Source organism: Anoplophora glabripennis, unplaced genomic scaffold (genome assembly GCF_000390285.2).
Source record: "Anoplophora glabripennis isolate ALB-LARVAE unplaced genomic scaffold, Agla_2.0 scaffold5, whole genome shotgun sequence".
NCBI classification, from domain to species: Eukaryota; Metazoa; Arthropoda; class Insecta; order Coleoptera; family Cerambycidae; genus Anoplophora; species Anoplophora glabripennis.
Genome location: NW_019416525.1, coordinates 3,355,443 through 3,370,890, shown reverse-complemented (window position 1 = coordinate 3,370,890; position 15,448 = coordinate 3,355,443). Strand labels below are relative to the sequence as shown.

Sequence of the window (15,448 nt, the reverse complement as noted above, 5' to 3'; positions counted from 1 at the left end):
TCCTGTGTTTATAGAAAAAACAAGTCTGTTTTCTGTATCTTTATTTTACAACACTTCATTTTTAAATTATATTGCCTTGTAGAGTAAAACGTCTTCCTAATGTAATAAATGCAGGTAAATATATGCGACTGTAAAGGGTTTTGAGTAAATTATCAATAACTAAATTATCAATATAAAATATACATATAATTGTGTAAATAAGACCTTATCTTGATTAATGAATATTAATTATTAATTTTTTTGAAGAAAACGAATAATACAAACACCGTAAATTTCAAAATTTTATTGTGTATAATATAATAAATAAAGCAGGTAAATTTATTTACATTCCATAAATTTGTACAATCTTGATATATTTCATAGAAAAATAAAAAGTTCCTTAAAGTTGTGAAATTTAACAATATTCACATAATTATATAAAAATGAAACAGCTATTTGATAAATTATTTTTAACGAGGTGGTTTTCGTTTTTCTTGTAATTTAGTAGCTGCCTTTTTCTTCATAATTTGAATCCTCTTATCTGCACTTATTATGTTAATATTGGGAGGTAATGCTGAACGACTAGAATTGCTTGAATTGTTTTGGTTACTTGAGGAAGTAGAACCACTAATTTTCGAACTTGAACTACTTTGCCCTGATGTCGACTTATTAGTAGAACTTGATTTATCTAAAAAAATATAAATTAAAAATTTGAGTAAAATTACCACGCTTGAAAGACAAAATGTTTAAAAAATAGACGTTTAATGCTTACATTTATCACTAGATTTAGAATAACTAGAAGATTTATATGATGAACTGCTTGAACTGGAATGTCTATGTGATGAAGAAACTGAACTAGATTTTGAAGAGCTCTTGGTACTGCTATTGCTATTAGAACTTACAGGAACGGGAGCAGTTGTGTCATTTGCTAGTTTTAATTTCTTGCTAGCCTCCTAAAAAATGTATATATAACCAAATAAAAATTATCATGGCTACTTTTTAGGAAAAATTAGATACACAAAACTATTTACCTTACAGTTGAAGCAAACCCAGTTCTCAAAAGAATCTTCTGTAACACCTGGCTTATGACACTCTTGATGATATAATGAATGACAATCGGAACACTCCAAAAGTCGATTTCTAGCACCTACGTCCATGCCACTAAAAATTTCTATTTAAATTCTTTGTTCAACTTCTGTACAACTTACTTACTTGCAAATAACACACATTAAATCTTCTTTCAATAGATCTAACTCTAATTCGTTATCTGAATTCGATCCCTTGCTTTCTTCGAAAGTGGCAGTTATTACAGGGGCAAATTCCTCTTCTCTTGGTTTCAAACATGACTGCACTAAGTCTGTATAATCTTTAACGATACCATACTTGTTCTTTATAACTTCCTCTAAAACGTATTGTAGAGGAACAGGGTCCCCCTTTCTTAACTTCGAACTTGCATAAAGGTAACCAATACATTTCACGAAATGGGTGTCTATTTCACTAATAGACGACATAATAACACTACTAGCTGAAAAACAAGGTGCCAACAAGAAGTAACTTCTTGAGTTAGGATAAGTTATAGGTTAGATTTATATTTGACATTTGACAGTCTGACGTTTGTTTATAAGCGAATTTTGGCGAGCTATTTTAATAAAAAGTGGAAACCTTGTGTTCTGTTGACGTCATACCTACCAAACCTTCTAATTTAATAAATATCCGACAAATACGTATTGGTGCCTCTAAAACCATCGAAGAGGATATACAATTACATAATAAGTATTTTAGTATTGTATTTAAGCACATCACAATGTTTAAGGCATTCAGTAACATTCACCCTAACTATTATTGGCGCTTCACTGGTAATTCATTTAAATGAATTACTTACCTATCTCTGTAAAAGGTAAACATTAATAAATATATTTACGTTATAATGGAAATATTTAAAAACATATTTTTAACATTATTTGTTTTTAGCATAAATAAAAATTTTTAAAACGTATTCGCATGACGATGTAAATATATATAGTATCGGTTTTTTTAAAAAAACTAATGTAATACAAAAAAAAATGATGATATAAAATGATGTTTACATAGTTATCACGCATATTTCTATAAATAAATTGTCTAAAAATATTTTATATTCGATTTAATATATTTAAGTTATTTTTAACACCGCAGTTTGTTAATATACATTAGCTATTCCAAAATAATTATACTGAATTTAAATAGGAAATCCATTGTGCATAATTTAATTCTATTTATCATTGTTGTATAATAATACACAATCGATTGCCTCTCTTATTTACAATGGGTACAGTTTGTTTTAAAAACTAAAAACAATTTATTTCAAACAATAGAATCTTATTACGCTAAAACTTATTTATTGTTACAAGTTGCCTTTTGTTCTTATATTACTTCATTATTTATTATACTATTCTAGTATAGTAAGGTTCGGTGTTAAAATTTTAGTAAGGCGGTGCTCCCTGTTATACAGATATGTTATAAGATTACTTAATAATAAAATAAGTAATTATGGTGCCAATAAGAAACACAGCTTTGGAAATGTTACTTATTGCTTTTTTTACACATTTTTGAAGAGAACACGATATTTAAAACGGCGCGGTTATCAAATTATATAGGTAGGTACTTAAAAAATTTAAATATGTCTTTTCTAAGTAAGAATCAAACTATAAGCAACAAATTATTGTTAATAACTGTATTAGAAGTAATTTTTTAAATGTGACGATGCAGTAAAATATTTTTTATAATAGAATGGACTATGACATATCTCTTAAAAATTAATAATTATTTTATGATTAAAATAAAAAATTATATGCGAGTATTGCGATAAACATATTTATTTTGAATAAAAAAAAGTAAACTCACTCAAACAAGGACAAAGTATTGATAATGAAAACAATTGATATAATTTCCAAAACAATATCCTACAGCGTTATTGTCATAATTAAATAAATTATGATTATTTAAAATATTTTGAATTTTTCTCTGCTTTCTTTTTCGAAAGACAAAATGTTGTTAGCTCTTTTTAAAAATAATTTTATATTGTCTTCGGAAATTTCAAAGGAATCCGATCTAGCTCTCAAAATAAATGTGACAAAGATGTAATTAAAAATGAATATATTTATTTTACAGTTGACATTTTTTGCTGAACATTAAAAGGTAAGGTATTTTTGTTATTAGAAAATAACTGCAAGAGTCAACTTGAAAAATTAAATAATTGTTTATTTTATTGTTTTATGGCAAATTTCATTTAAATATATACATAGACTCGCTCATGTGTGGTTTAATATATACCTGACAGCCTTGGAAGTTGAACTGCAGAAAACGAGTGTTTTGTAATTTTTAATTCATGTTGACCCTCTGATGAAGATGGTAAGTGCAACGTTAAAATGATACAACAGATAAAATTACGAAAGTAACCATTTTAGGTGTTTCTAATGTGTTTGCCCTTATTCCTGCTGACTTTGATCCATTTAAAGTACATAGGTAAGTGGTGTTTATTTTATTTCTTTTAATATTAATGTTAATAAATATAATTGGTAACTAATAATTTTATTTAAAAACATATTGATCTCGAGGCACTTGTGTTTTTAGACAGCGCCCCAACTGAAAACGTCCAAGCATTTAATTTTGAAGACGATTGGAAATACGAGGTTCAACCAAATTCTGTGCCATTACTTACAAATTCAGGGAAAACTCATCAATTACCAACGATATACACATATGAAGAGGTAGCTATCAATTAAATAACTACGGAAAAAGTGCACAATTATAATTCTGATTTTTAATTGCTCATAAAAGGCGAAGTGCATGTTAACATAGCACTTCGATTCTAACAGGTAAAACATACAAAATACAACCTTGAAACTTGCAAGAGACCTTATAGTTCATCATAAAATACCAATGCGGTCATTTTGTTAGGAATATTTTCAATAAGTATGGGAAATCCCTGTTTTTTTAATAGCGGCGAATTTTTTAAATCTACTTGATGGTATAATATTTTTTCAGGATCTAAATATAGATGATTTAGAAACGAAAAATACCACCAAAAGCTTAAGAATACCAAAAAAAATTGGTGATGTAGTCAAATCAAAAGTTTCTTGTAATGTATGCACTCTAGGTGAGTAATATACGGGGAGTAGTCAAGAAATAATCCTACAAACTGTTTATTCTATTGGGTACTTATGCCTTTTATAGAAATTGACGTATAGAATAACTTTAAAATATATAACAACTTATCCTATTTAGGTGTGAGTTTGCTTTTAAATGACGTTCTTGCCGGCGCCACTTTTGAAACTATCAAATCAAAATTCGTTGCGCTTTGTGTTTCATTTAAGATTGAAACGGAGTTAGTTTGCACTGGGTTTTTTGATGTTTTTGGTCCTGAGGTTGTACCAGCCTTCAACACGTCTCACCTGGGTAAGAAACAGTTAGTAAATCCTTCTGCATTTGACTTTATATTTAAATACTAGGAGCAAAGGAAGCATGCAGTCTAATTTTTGGCGAAACCTGTGGGGAAGTAGAAATTGCCTTACATAATTGGCGAGTCGATTTTCCAGAAATTTCAAAACCTAAGCTTGTGGAACAAGAAGAATCAAAGGTGAGCTAAACACGTTTTAAGACAAAAGCAGATTAAAACTAAGAGAAACTGACAGAAATAAAGTAGAATATTTTTATATAAATAAAAAACATTTTAGGCCAATTTACCAGTTTTTAAAGTCCTACATCTCTCTGATACTCATTTTGATCCTGAGTACGCAGCAGGAAGTCCTGCTAATTGCGAGGAGCCTCTTTGCTGCAGGAATTTTAGTACTCCTTCTATAAATAATTCTACTGTTGCAGCAGGAAGGTAGGTATAATTTTATAATAAATATATTTTTTTATTTAAAAATGTCTTATTATTTTAGATGGGGCGCCTATGAGAAATGTGATTCACCAAAGATCTTAATAGAGAATATGTTGAAAAGCATAGCGACAGAACACCCTGTACGTTGTAAATGAGGAAATTAATATTTACATTTTACCACTTTTTTTGTAGGATATTGATTATATTATTTGGACTGGAGACTTGCCACCTCATGATATTTGGAAGCAATCGAAACAGAGCAACATCGACATAATCAAGGAAAGCGTCGATCAAATGTTTGAGATATTTCCCGAAACTCCAATTTTCCCTGCTCTTGGAAACCACGAATCTGTACCAGCGGGAAAGTATATTTTCCATTTTTGCGTAATACGCGACCTATACTATTAATTTTATTTCAGTTTTGCACCACCATGGATGAAGGACGAGCAACATTCTGTCAGGTGGCTTTATAATATTTTAGCTGATCAGTGGAGACGGTGGTTGCCAACCACGTCAGGAAATACAATTTTACATGGCGGATTTTATTCTGTTTTGTTAAGACCTGGTTTTAGACTAATATCTTTAAACACAAATTACTGTCACACATTCAGCTGGTAAGCAAATGTAATATTAACTATTCAAACTTGTATTTGCTTATTATTATGAGAATTTTAACGACTTGGGTATTGTAGGTGGCTGCTAGTAAATAGTACAGACCCAGCACAGGAGTTAAAGTGGCTGATATATGAGTTGCAAGAAGCCGAGAAAAATGGTGAAAAAGTTCATTTAATTGGTGAGTCAAACTGAACACCTACGGTCTACTTATTAACTTATAATAAATTTGTAAATGCGTCGGCCGCATTTGTTCGCAAATTATATTAATTTTTAAAAAAATATTCTAGGTCACATTCCCCCAGGAAGTTCTGACTGTATGAAGACCTGGTCTCATAATTTCTACTCCATAGTAGAGCGTTTTGAGAGCACCATCACAGCTCAGTTTTACGGCCATTCTCACGCAGATGAGTTCGAAATTTTCTACGAAACGACAGAATACAGTAAGAAACGAGCCAGACGACTGCGATTAAAGGCGTGGAAATACAAAAATAAAAAACTTTTGAAATTTACAGGTAGACCCATCAGTGTGGCTTATCTTGGTCCATCTGTCACTACCTATGAGAATTTTAATCCTGCTTATAGAATCTACTATATAGAAGGTGACCATGAGAAGTCTACTAGGGTAAGAAGAGTTTACATTAACATTTTATTTTCAATTATAATTTTCATGCCAATTGAATTAGAAATTGAAATATCAGGCCGCAGTATGTAGAAACGAACTATACCTATAATAACGGTAACCTCACAAAAAATAATAATAATATTGATGTTTCATGAAGTATTTCCTATTTTCATTCTTTTTTAGGAAGTTCTAGACCATGAAACGTGGACTATGGACTTAGGTAAAGCAAATGAAGGAGAAAATGAACCAAGTTGGTTCAAACTTTACTCTGCTAAGGATGCATACAGATTGCACTCACTCAAACCTATACAGTGGAATAGGCTCATTGAACGAATGGTGGATGATACTAATTTGTTTGATGCCTTTTATAGGTATGACAGCCAGCTTTTTACAATTCTTTTATTCTTTTTTGACGCGGCAGTGTAAATTCTTATTCTATTTAGTTACAATATTAGCACCAAAATGCTTAAAAACTAGTCAATTTATGTGTTTTATTTCCACAGAAATTATTACAGAAATAGCCCTAGAAGGCCCGACTGCGATGGCCAGTGTAAACTGCAAATACTCTGTGATTTGAAAAGCGGCAGATCTCACGATAGACATCATCTGTGCCATGATTTGGAGTACAATATCGGTATTTAAGTTGTAACTATTTGATTGTATAATATAACTACATTTTTAATAAAACAAATTTAAGAAACTAGTATTGTTTATTTAAAAAAACAAATTGTAAAACTGTGACAATATTTCATACCAATGTGAAACTTGGAGAAAAACTGACATTACCACCGTTTTAGGCATTTTTTCGTTTTGTATGAATGTGTATTGGAAATTTTTATGTAGAATTTTGAGCCAAAAAAAATCTAAAAAATTCTCGTAGTTTATTTGAACTTTCATCAAATTTGGTTTTGGTAGTGTAAAAAATGAATAAGAAATATGTAAACAATCAACAAAAAATCGTATTAAGTACTTCGGTATATGGTTAAATGGTTATGGTTTTTGACTTTCACGCAACAATGGTTTTTAATTGTTGTATTTGTACTTAAATTTGAATCCATTAACCTTCTGGGTTCATCTAATGAGTAATATTCTGAGTCATAAACACTTCCTCTAAGATAATATTACTGTTATTATTTAAAATGATTCTTATGTTTCATACAATTAAGCTATATATATAATTAGTTTGTGCATTTGTCCTAAATACAATAAAAAAAAATATACACAAACTATGATTAACAAATTCATAGTCGATACGATGTTATACAGAAAATAAAATAGATTTATTTTATTAAAGAAAAATCAAGTTCTAAATCTATTTGTAATTTAAATATATAAATATTTTTTCACTCCGTCAGGGGGCGCCAGTGTACGGATACAGGAGAGCGCTATCTGTCGCAATAAATATAAAGTAACAAATGAAGTTTAATACATTTTTTACAGATTTCTATATAGATGAGATCATCTGACCGACTAATTTCATGAATTTGATTTGATTATTTATTTTTGTGTGTGACATCTTCCAGAGCTTGTATAAAGATAATAATGACGATAATTTTTTAGGGAAAATTCGTCGATGTTATATATTTTGTTTTCTGTTCACCAAATCATTACAATTTATTCCAAAACTTGATGTAGTGTATTAATGCAATCCATTTCCGTAAATTAAATATGACAGTTATCAGTATTATTAAATTTTATTATCTGTTTCTGTTTTGAATATTTCTTTATAATCGACTCGTTGCTCTTCGTATCACACTAAATTATTGACTTGTTAGAAGTAGAAAATCTTGTACCTGGCCGAGTTTTATTACTTTTATACCTACTTGTTTACATTTTGAGTTCTATGGGTATAGATTTTTAATGCCCAACTCTTTACCTAAATTAGACACAAAATTTTCGTAATTTCGCTAATATTTTATTGTAAAACCCCTCATCGGGGTCCTAGGGAAGGGTTTTAAGACCTGTTCCGTAATATAATGCAGTGAAAATGGTTAAAGAGGTTAGAAAAAAGAAGATCGTCTCGATTCTGCATTTTGTCGATTTTGTTCGTGTTTCTCGGGATGTAAACTAAAGGATAAGTGATAGGATAGAAGTGTCTTGAGAGTGGTATTTTAGAAGACAAATATTTGATGTTGCGGATAAAGAATCATTATAATTTAAAGAAAATTAGTGCACAACACATAAGGATTACTACATAAAAAATTTCTATAAAAATAATTAACGGAACATATGCCTTTTGAGATGTCCAATCTTAAAAATATCCATTACGTTGTTTTCTAGTGTTATTAATTTATTTACCTGTTCTAAGCCATACATTAATGGTATTAAAGCTTTAATAATTTTGTGATACCTAAATAAATTAATTAAGGTTAGTTACTAATTATCAAATCTGGGTGGACAGTTTTGTGTAAATGTGGTTTGTTTTATTTATTTTTTAGTAAAGTGAAAATATGGAAGACTATTTTGATGGTTTTTCTGAAGACATAACAAAATGGGAAATTATTAGAGAAATGATTGACCTTGATCTAGGTAAATTCTTTGCTCATCTCAGTTTCTTAATTTGTGTCGTTAACTTCACTTAAAACTACAAATGCTTTGCACTTTTTACAATGTATGAAATATAATGTCCGGTTGTATTTTAATATCTTACAATTTGTGTATTTTTTAGACGATGAATTTCGAAATGAGTTCCACAAGACAGACCCCAGCGTTCAGCTTCTTCCCAGACAAGATGTTATTCTTTATGGAACCATCCCAAAAATGGAACAAAGAATTTATAGTAAATGTAAAGAATGTAGGCTAGTATTCAACCCGAGAGATATTTTATCACACAAAACATGTTCTGGAAAAGCACATTTGTCATCTACACCTCAGAATTTGAAAAAGAAAGTTAAAAGCAAAGGTAGTAGCAGCAAAAAGTCACATTCAAGTTTACCTCCACCTCCTCTCTTCAAGGTAAGGATTAAAAAATTATGTTTTTGACAGCATAAATATTATTTATACCTTCAAAAGAAGAAGGTAGGTAATAAAGCAGTTTTCTATGTTTTTTTTTCAGAAACCTCCTTCTCCGTTAACATCAGTGTCTTCAGCACCTATTCCAGAGACAAAGTCATCATCAACAAAAGTTTCAACAAAAATACCAAAAATCTCTACCGTATCCTCCATTTCTTCTTCACACACAGTAACAACTACATCTACAAAATCAGAGACACGCTTATCTTCTAGTTCTCCGCACACATCAAAGTCCAATTCAGTTCATTCCCCAAAATCCCCTTCAAAATCTGTGTCGGGTACAGCACATTCGCCTAAATCAACATCCAAAACTGCCACGAGTACTGAAACGATAGCCTCCAGTTCAGTGTCATCTTCTAGTTCAAGTAATAGTAATAGTAGTAGATATAAAAAATCTAGAAAAAGCAATAATAACACCAAAGTTACTAAAGAATTCGACCCCGATGTTCACTGTGGAGTTATCGAGGGCAATAGAGGGCCGTGTACAAGGTCAATCACCTGTTCCAACCATAGGGTAAGATTTATTACTAATATTTGTAAAAATAGACGATATCATTTTTTTGTATTTGCTATTTACAGTGCCTGTTGCCTCCAATTTCAGTGACTAAGTCACTGATTAGAATTCGATGAAGTAAAAGGCTTCGTAATTTATATGGGAAGAATCCTTATGTATACTATAAAAATTAAAACAAAACATGTGTTTTTCCTGATACTAGTGTTTTTGATTCTCTCTGATTTGCAAATTGTATGTGGCTAATCTAATTTCCAAGATTGTACATATTTCTTTAATATAATTCATCAAAGAATTATGAGAGAGAAGGAAAATGTTTGTGCCACATTAAAAAGTATTTTATCTACTTCAACATTATCTGAAAAAACAAGATATCAGAAATTTGCATTTAATTTTTATTTAAATTTAGAAATATTACATTATAAAAGAAATGGAACATAAGTTCATTCTATGAAAATACTTTAAAAATTTTCTCAAAAATGGTGAAAATTTTTAATAAAAGGATTATATTTTACATCAGAGTCAACTTAAAAATAAGAATTGTCAGGCTGTGAAAATATATTCTTTGTATTATTTAAATCGGAGTAATTTAAATGCAGATTATATATTATTGTTATTTTAATGTCAGAAAAATTTTGATATAAAACTTAAAAATTGCTTCATTTAAATTCTTATTTCTGTTGTTTCTGATTATATTTTTATAAGGTAAGTAGAAAAAAGAAACGTTTATAAAAAAGTCATATATTTTTTTGTTGTGATTTGTGGTTATACTTTTTTAATTAGTAACATTATGTGGTTAACGATTGAATTGAAAACACTAGTTCATAAATCTAATAAAATTATTGTAAAAAATATCTCCAGCCTTGGAAAGAGTTGGTAACTAAATCGATTACATTAAGGGGAGTATTTTTTGGAAGTGGAACACAAATATATATATATAAAAAAATTGTAATTCGTCTTTGAAGAATCTTAACTTAAACATCGTAGTCTTTAAAATGAAGAAGATTATTGCTATGAGGATGACCCCGCCATTTTGTCCACTGACAAGTGACAAGTCAAATGGAGGAGGATCAGATATTATCTCTTATTTAAATGATCATATCTATCATTATTTAATTACCATATTAGGTAATTATAATTTTCTAAAATATAATTTGCTGTTTGTATAATTTTCATAACTAGGGATCTGAGATTTACATATCTTTTAAAATTAAAAAAGTTGAAATTAAAATTATTAAGAGACTATTTCAATTAAAAAAAAAATTGTAGGCACCTACTTTTGAAATGATTAATAATTGATGTAATAGAAGAAATATATGTAAATCTATCTATGTTGTGTACTTGATATCCCTATATTTTTATTTTTAATCACATGAGTTAAATTGTAAATATATACAGGGTCGTTTAAATATGTCTAAATTTTTTGTTTGTGTTGATCCATAGTGTGAGGAGGTAATAGAAATTAATATTCAGCATTATTAATAAATACATATATTAAAACAGTAAAGCTTTTTTACAGTTTGACTCGGAGTATTGCAAACAGTAATAAGAATTGATTTTTATATTCTTATTTCTTGTTTATAATGTTCAGTGTGTTTGCATTGCAACTTTTTTTTTTACAAATTTTCTTATTTTATGTATATCCCTCTAAAACATTTTTTTTTCAAAAAAATTCCAAGTATCAGTTAAATTATCAACATTCTATTGTTCGGATTTCAAAAATCATTAATCAAATTGACAAGGCCAAAGTCCATAATTAAATATTTCTTGGGTTTAATCCAAAACTAAATAACATAATTTTAGTTTTGTGTAATTAAAAAAATTTCATGTTAGCCAATTTTTCGCTTAAATATTACATGCTGTGGGTATCATTTTAAATACCATTATGCATATTAAGTAAACAAATAAATATAAATTTCCAGCATGCGAATAAGAGGCATTGGAATGAAAAAGGCATGTTGTATTCTCTTTATCCATTAAATAATATAAACAATTCCAACTTATCAAATCATATAGAGTAAAGCATAATATTAGTCACACTAACCATTTAGTGTATGTACCTGTATACACATGCAACCACAAGTTAACATAAAAATTTAGTAATATGGTGAATATAATAATTTTAATACTACTTTTAGGGTTTACAATTAACATAAAAAAATCCAAGAATTAAGGAATTCTTTGCAATTGTGATGTAGTATGTTTCATTTGAAACATAACTATAATTCGTCTGATTTAATTAATATAAAGAAGCTTCAGATGTTGAAAGAATTGTAATGTGTTTGTTTAATTTTTATACTTTTATTGATGCGAAGAAAGAGTTAAATATTATTTTAGGGATATACAAAAAAAGCATGTTTTCATTGATTTAATTTTTTTTTGCAGCATAAGAACGTCAAGGAAACTTTTGTCTTATTTTGTGGATTAGTTAATCTTTTAGGGAGCAACATGTCTTCATAGTGTTAATTTTTCAGATTCAATTGCGAAAATTGGTTCCTGGCCGCAGTAAAGACATCCATCAGCTGATTGCGGAGCGTAAAGCTGCGAAAGAGAAAGAACTGAAGCATGGCTCCTATATGTCCCCAAATGGATCGGAAGAAAAAGACATGTTCTGCCAAAATACTTCTTACGTACCTATTGTGGCGACCATTGTCAGCACCATTGATTCGGCTCCTACTACTACTTACGTACCTATCATGCCTAAGACCAGCACTTCATCGACTAGTAGGTCAACAGCTACCTCAATTCTTACTGCTAAGGTAAAGAAAATTCTGCAAAAATTTTATCAGCTCATATACAGGGTGATAATAAATTATAAAAGTTTGGAAGCAGGAACAAGACTAAATATTTAATAAGCTTCATCACCACGTATATGATATTTTGTGTGAAGTTTTATTGGGTGGGTTTCCATTGATGATTTGATTTCAGCAGTTAAATATGACTGATATGGAAAATAAATCCACCAAGACTTTAGATGGAGGTTATATTACAAGTATTCACAATAATTCTCAAGACAGCGCTATTGGAACAGTTCCTGTAGTTTATATGCCAATGAGTCCAATTTCGGTAGTTAGTCCAGTTCAAGTAAGTACTTTTTAATAATTAAAATTAATCGTATTGTTTATTCTGTTTAATAATAAAAAACCTTATATTTTTAGTGTGATGTTGTAACTTTTGTTGTTTTTCAGTTTGTGCAGATAGGGAAGAACATGATATGCCTTGAGTCGCCTCAATCTGCCATGAGCCCCCCACTAACCGCGAATCAGTCTGTATTTCTGACTATCCCGAGTCAACCAAACAACCAGCAACCAAACTTAAAGCTGTACAAGACCCACCCAAAGCCAGTGGCGATCCCATCGTACGGCACGAAAAAGGTGGGCGGGGCCATTCTTCTTTCAAACCAGCATGTGGAATGCCAAAGAAATGATATCCTCATGGCTATGAATACGAAGCGGGAGGCGGTGAACAGCACACAGGGATACGGGGCTATATCTTTATTGAATCATACGAATATACCACACAGACCGAATATTTTAAAAGTAAAAAGTGCAAATAAGGTTAATTGTAAGAGACCCGCCGTAGATAAGTTAAACAGTGTTAGTGATAGCAAGCAGTTGCGCTTAGGTCCGAACGTGAATGGGTTCATTTTGCATTCAGACATCAGTGAGACGGCCGATGCTCCCCAATCCAACAACTGTATACAGGAAAAAATCGCTCTGCTTAATATGAAATGAACTTGGTCAAATTTAGTTGGAAGTATTATTTGTATAATTGTATACTTTTACGTAACGTGTTTATTTTTTATTTATTTTTTTATTTCATTGTTTTTATATGGTATGTGGTAAAAAATATGTTTTAAATGCGTGTAAAAATTCGTTTTTATATTAATGTAATTTTTTACTGATAGTAAATTTCTTCTAGTTAACTTATTATTTTTCCAAAACTAGGAAGTAATGTTTCCGAATTTCTCTAATAAGAAATGGAAGGGACAATTTTTGGTCCTTCTTTTATTATTTTTGGAAACGGTTTTCAAAAATGATAGTAAATCAACTTTACTGTGTTCAATTTTAATTTTGTATATGTTAACATAGACACGTAGGCATGTGATATTTTTTTTTACAAACATTAAACTAATTTTTTCCACAATTTTACTTGCTTTAAAATAAGGTTTTATGTATTTTAGGTTGTAATTTATTGGTAATTTACTGAATGAACTTACAAATTAAAAATTTTTTGGTTAAGTTCGGTACCATCGCAGGTTCCACCATCATCTTTGAAAAATTACCCGTAATATGTTTCCTTGCAGGACAATGTGACTGAATATAAACCTATTTTTTTATTTATTGCGAAATTCAAGTAACCACTGTATAAAATTACTTTTATTTACACCCTGTATAACACCGTTTTTGCCCCTAGAAGGCGATCAGTGTAATATTTTTTCGAGATGATGGTATACTGATCGAGTACTGATGTAGATCTGTAATTATTTTTAGATTTATAAGAATTTTGTCTTCGGAGACTTGTCTAGATGTATGCTATGTGCTACTAAAATATAATTTAGCAGCTTTTTTTCAATAAACCTTGAAAATTTAAAAAAATGGTAAATTACCTGTAAATTCTGATTACAAGTGTCTTGAAGCTGACATTCATTACTAACATCACTATATATTGTATTTCATTGTAATGAAATGTTTTTTTTTTAATGTAATGAATTTTTATTTATTGAATATAAACTGAAAATATGTAAATGGTCTTAATGTAATCTATGTAGTTGACATGACATGTGCAGAGACTCAAAAAAATTTAAAGAACATCCGTTGTATGTTTAAATTTTTTAGTTAACATCTCTGTACTGTTTGAAAACTTAAATCTCAAAAAAGTTGGTGTAAAATTGATTCTACTTAATAATTCTTTTATAAATGACAGTCGACAACAAATTACTATTCACGTTTATAAAATGAGACGATTTTTGAATTTTTTTGGGTTCAGTGTATGTTAACTATACAATATCCAAGAAGGCTGTTCTTCTTTAGATTTATAGACGTTTTGGCATTTCGTGTTTGAAAAGTTTAGGCTTTGATTGGCTAAACAACCTTATTATTTCAGCCAATGGGATGTGAAAATTATAATAAATGAATGTATATTTCAAGTGTCTTTTATTTGCCACTTTCCCAGTGGCGGCACGCCAGGTGACGCACCGCTTCACCTAAAATTTCCGTTTGGTTGTGTAATTTAAAATTATTTTTAATTTTGTGTGATCCAGTATGTATTTTATTGGAAATGCCATTTTCCATATGGAAAACTGAGGACAAAAGGGATTTTTTAAATTACGAGAGACCTGTGTCTTCTCTCGATGTATTAAAAGAAAAAAGACAAAGTGTAAGTTCGGAAGTTTCGGAATTAATGGTATTCGTAGTATAAGTGGTTGTGTGGATGTGTCTATTTAAAAAACTTTTCTGTATGCCGTGTTTAATTGTGGGTGTAAAATCGGGCGTGTGGGATTTAACAATTTTGGAAACGCCATGCGAGGCCGTCGTAACCACGAAGCTTCTTTGAAACATATATATATGGTGTGCGTTAATGTTCGCAACCCGAACTAATATTTCTATTTTTTATAAATCTAAGTGCAAATCCTTCTCGCTAGCGTCAGTTTTTCGGTAATATTGTAAATTGCAACTAAAAATTTCTAGATTCATTTAAATCCGTTTGACCTTGAAATTTTAAAAATTTTCGCTTGCAGCGCTTTTTTCTTTTTCTTTTTTAGTCAATGAATAAAGATGCATCAGCTATTCCTAACGTCACGAGCCGCCACGGCGCTTTCCCTAGCCAAACTACCAATGCACGA

At 29.9% G+C, this 15,448-nt stretch overlaps 3 protein-coding genes across 4 annotated transcripts; 2 read left to right on the top strand and 1 right to left on the bottom strand.

Annotated features, from left to right (window-relative positions):
* Positions 1-409: 409 nt before the first annotated feature.
* Positions 410-1,548, bottom strand: LOC108906787 (integrator complex subunit 12). The gene is made up of 4 exons (XM_018710147.1): positions 1,192-1,548; positions 1,011-1,140; positions 752-932; positions 410-667 (listed from the first exon to the last, which is right to left on the bottom strand). The coding sequence occupies exons 1-4, from the start codon at positions 1,488-1,490 to the stop codon at positions 450-452; spliced, it is 828 nt and encodes a 275-aa protein (XP_018565663.1). The 5' UTR covers positions 1,491-1,548; the 3' UTR covers positions 410-449.
* Positions 1,549-2,526: 978 nt separating this feature from the next.
* LOC108906776 (sphingomyelin phosphodiesterase-like) lies at positions 2,527-6,774 on the top strand. Its single transcript, XM_018710135.1, has 17 exons — positions 2,527-2,615; positions 3,130-3,156; positions 3,264-3,369; positions 3,426-3,483; positions 3,592-3,728; positions 4,006-4,117; positions 4,246-4,416; positions 4,470-4,597; positions 4,695-4,846; positions 4,905-4,983; positions 5,036-5,208; positions 5,263-5,457; positions 5,536-5,636; positions 5,746-5,898; positions 5,971-6,080; positions 6,264-6,451; positions 6,584-6,774. Exons 3-17 carry the CDS (start codon positions 3,361-3,363, stop codon positions 6,720-6,722), a joined length of 1,905 nt encoding a protein of 634 aa, XP_018565651.1. The 5' UTR covers positions 2,527-2,615; positions 3,130-3,156; positions 3,264-3,360; the 3' UTR covers positions 6,723-6,774.
* An 853-nt stretch (positions 6,775-7,627) lies between these two features.
* LOC108906837 (probable serine/threonine-protein kinase dyrk2) lies at positions 7,628-14,731 on the top strand. 2 transcript variants are annotated; one of them, XM_018710257.1, is made up of 7 exons: positions 7,628-8,448; positions 8,519-8,609; positions 8,749-9,035; positions 9,136-9,606; positions 12,078-12,362; positions 12,535-12,687; positions 12,792-14,731. In XM_018710257.1, the coding sequence occupies exons 2-7, from the start codon at positions 8,531-8,533 to the stop codon at positions 13,335-13,337; spliced, it is 1,821 nt and encodes a 606-aa protein (XP_018565773.1). In that variant the 5' UTR covers positions 7,628-8,448; positions 8,519-8,530; the 3' UTR covers positions 13,338-14,731. The 2 variants fall into 2 exon arrangements, with proteins under 2 accessions (XP_018565773.1, XP_018565772.1); XM_018710256.1 differs by having other exon boundaries at positions 12,532-12,687.
* The last annotated feature ends 717 nt before the right edge of the window (positions 14,732-15,448 follow it).

Bases quoted from the DNA above. Each gene is read 5' to 3' on its own strand.
- LOC108906787 (XM_018710147.1), bottom strand. From the start codon at position 1,490: ATGTCGTCTATTAGTGAAATAGACACCCATTTCGTGAAATGTATTGGT. The intron at 1,141-1,191 runs GTAAGTAAGTTG...AGAAATTTTTAG, and splicing joins TTAATGTGTGTTATTTGCAA to TGGCATGGACGTAGGTGCTA. The intron at 933-1,010 runs GTAAATAGTTTT...TACATTTTTTAG, and splicing joins GGGTTTGCTTCAACTGTAAG to GAGGCTAGCAAGAAATTAAA.
- LOC108906776 (XM_018710135.1), top strand. The intron at 4,598-4,694 runs GTGAGCTAAACA...AAAACATTTTAG, and splicing joins TGGAACAAGAAGAATCAAAG to GCCAATTTACCAGTTTTTAA. The intron at 5,458-5,535 runs GTAAGCAAATGT...TGGGTATTGTAG, and splicing joins TACTGTCACACATTCAGCTG to GTGGCTGCTAGTAAATAGTA.
- LOC108906837 (XM_018710256.1), top strand. From the start codon at position 8,531: ATGGAAGACTATTTTGATGGTTTTTCTGAAGACATAACAAAATGGGAA. The intron at 9,607-12,077 runs GTAAGATTTATT...TTAATTTTTCAG, and splicing joins TCACCTGTTCCAACCATAGG to ATTCAATTGCGAAAATTGGT. The intron at 12,363-12,531 runs GTAAAGAAAATT...ATTTGATTTCAG, and splicing joins CCTCAATTCTTACTGCTAAG to CAGTTAAATATGACTGATAT.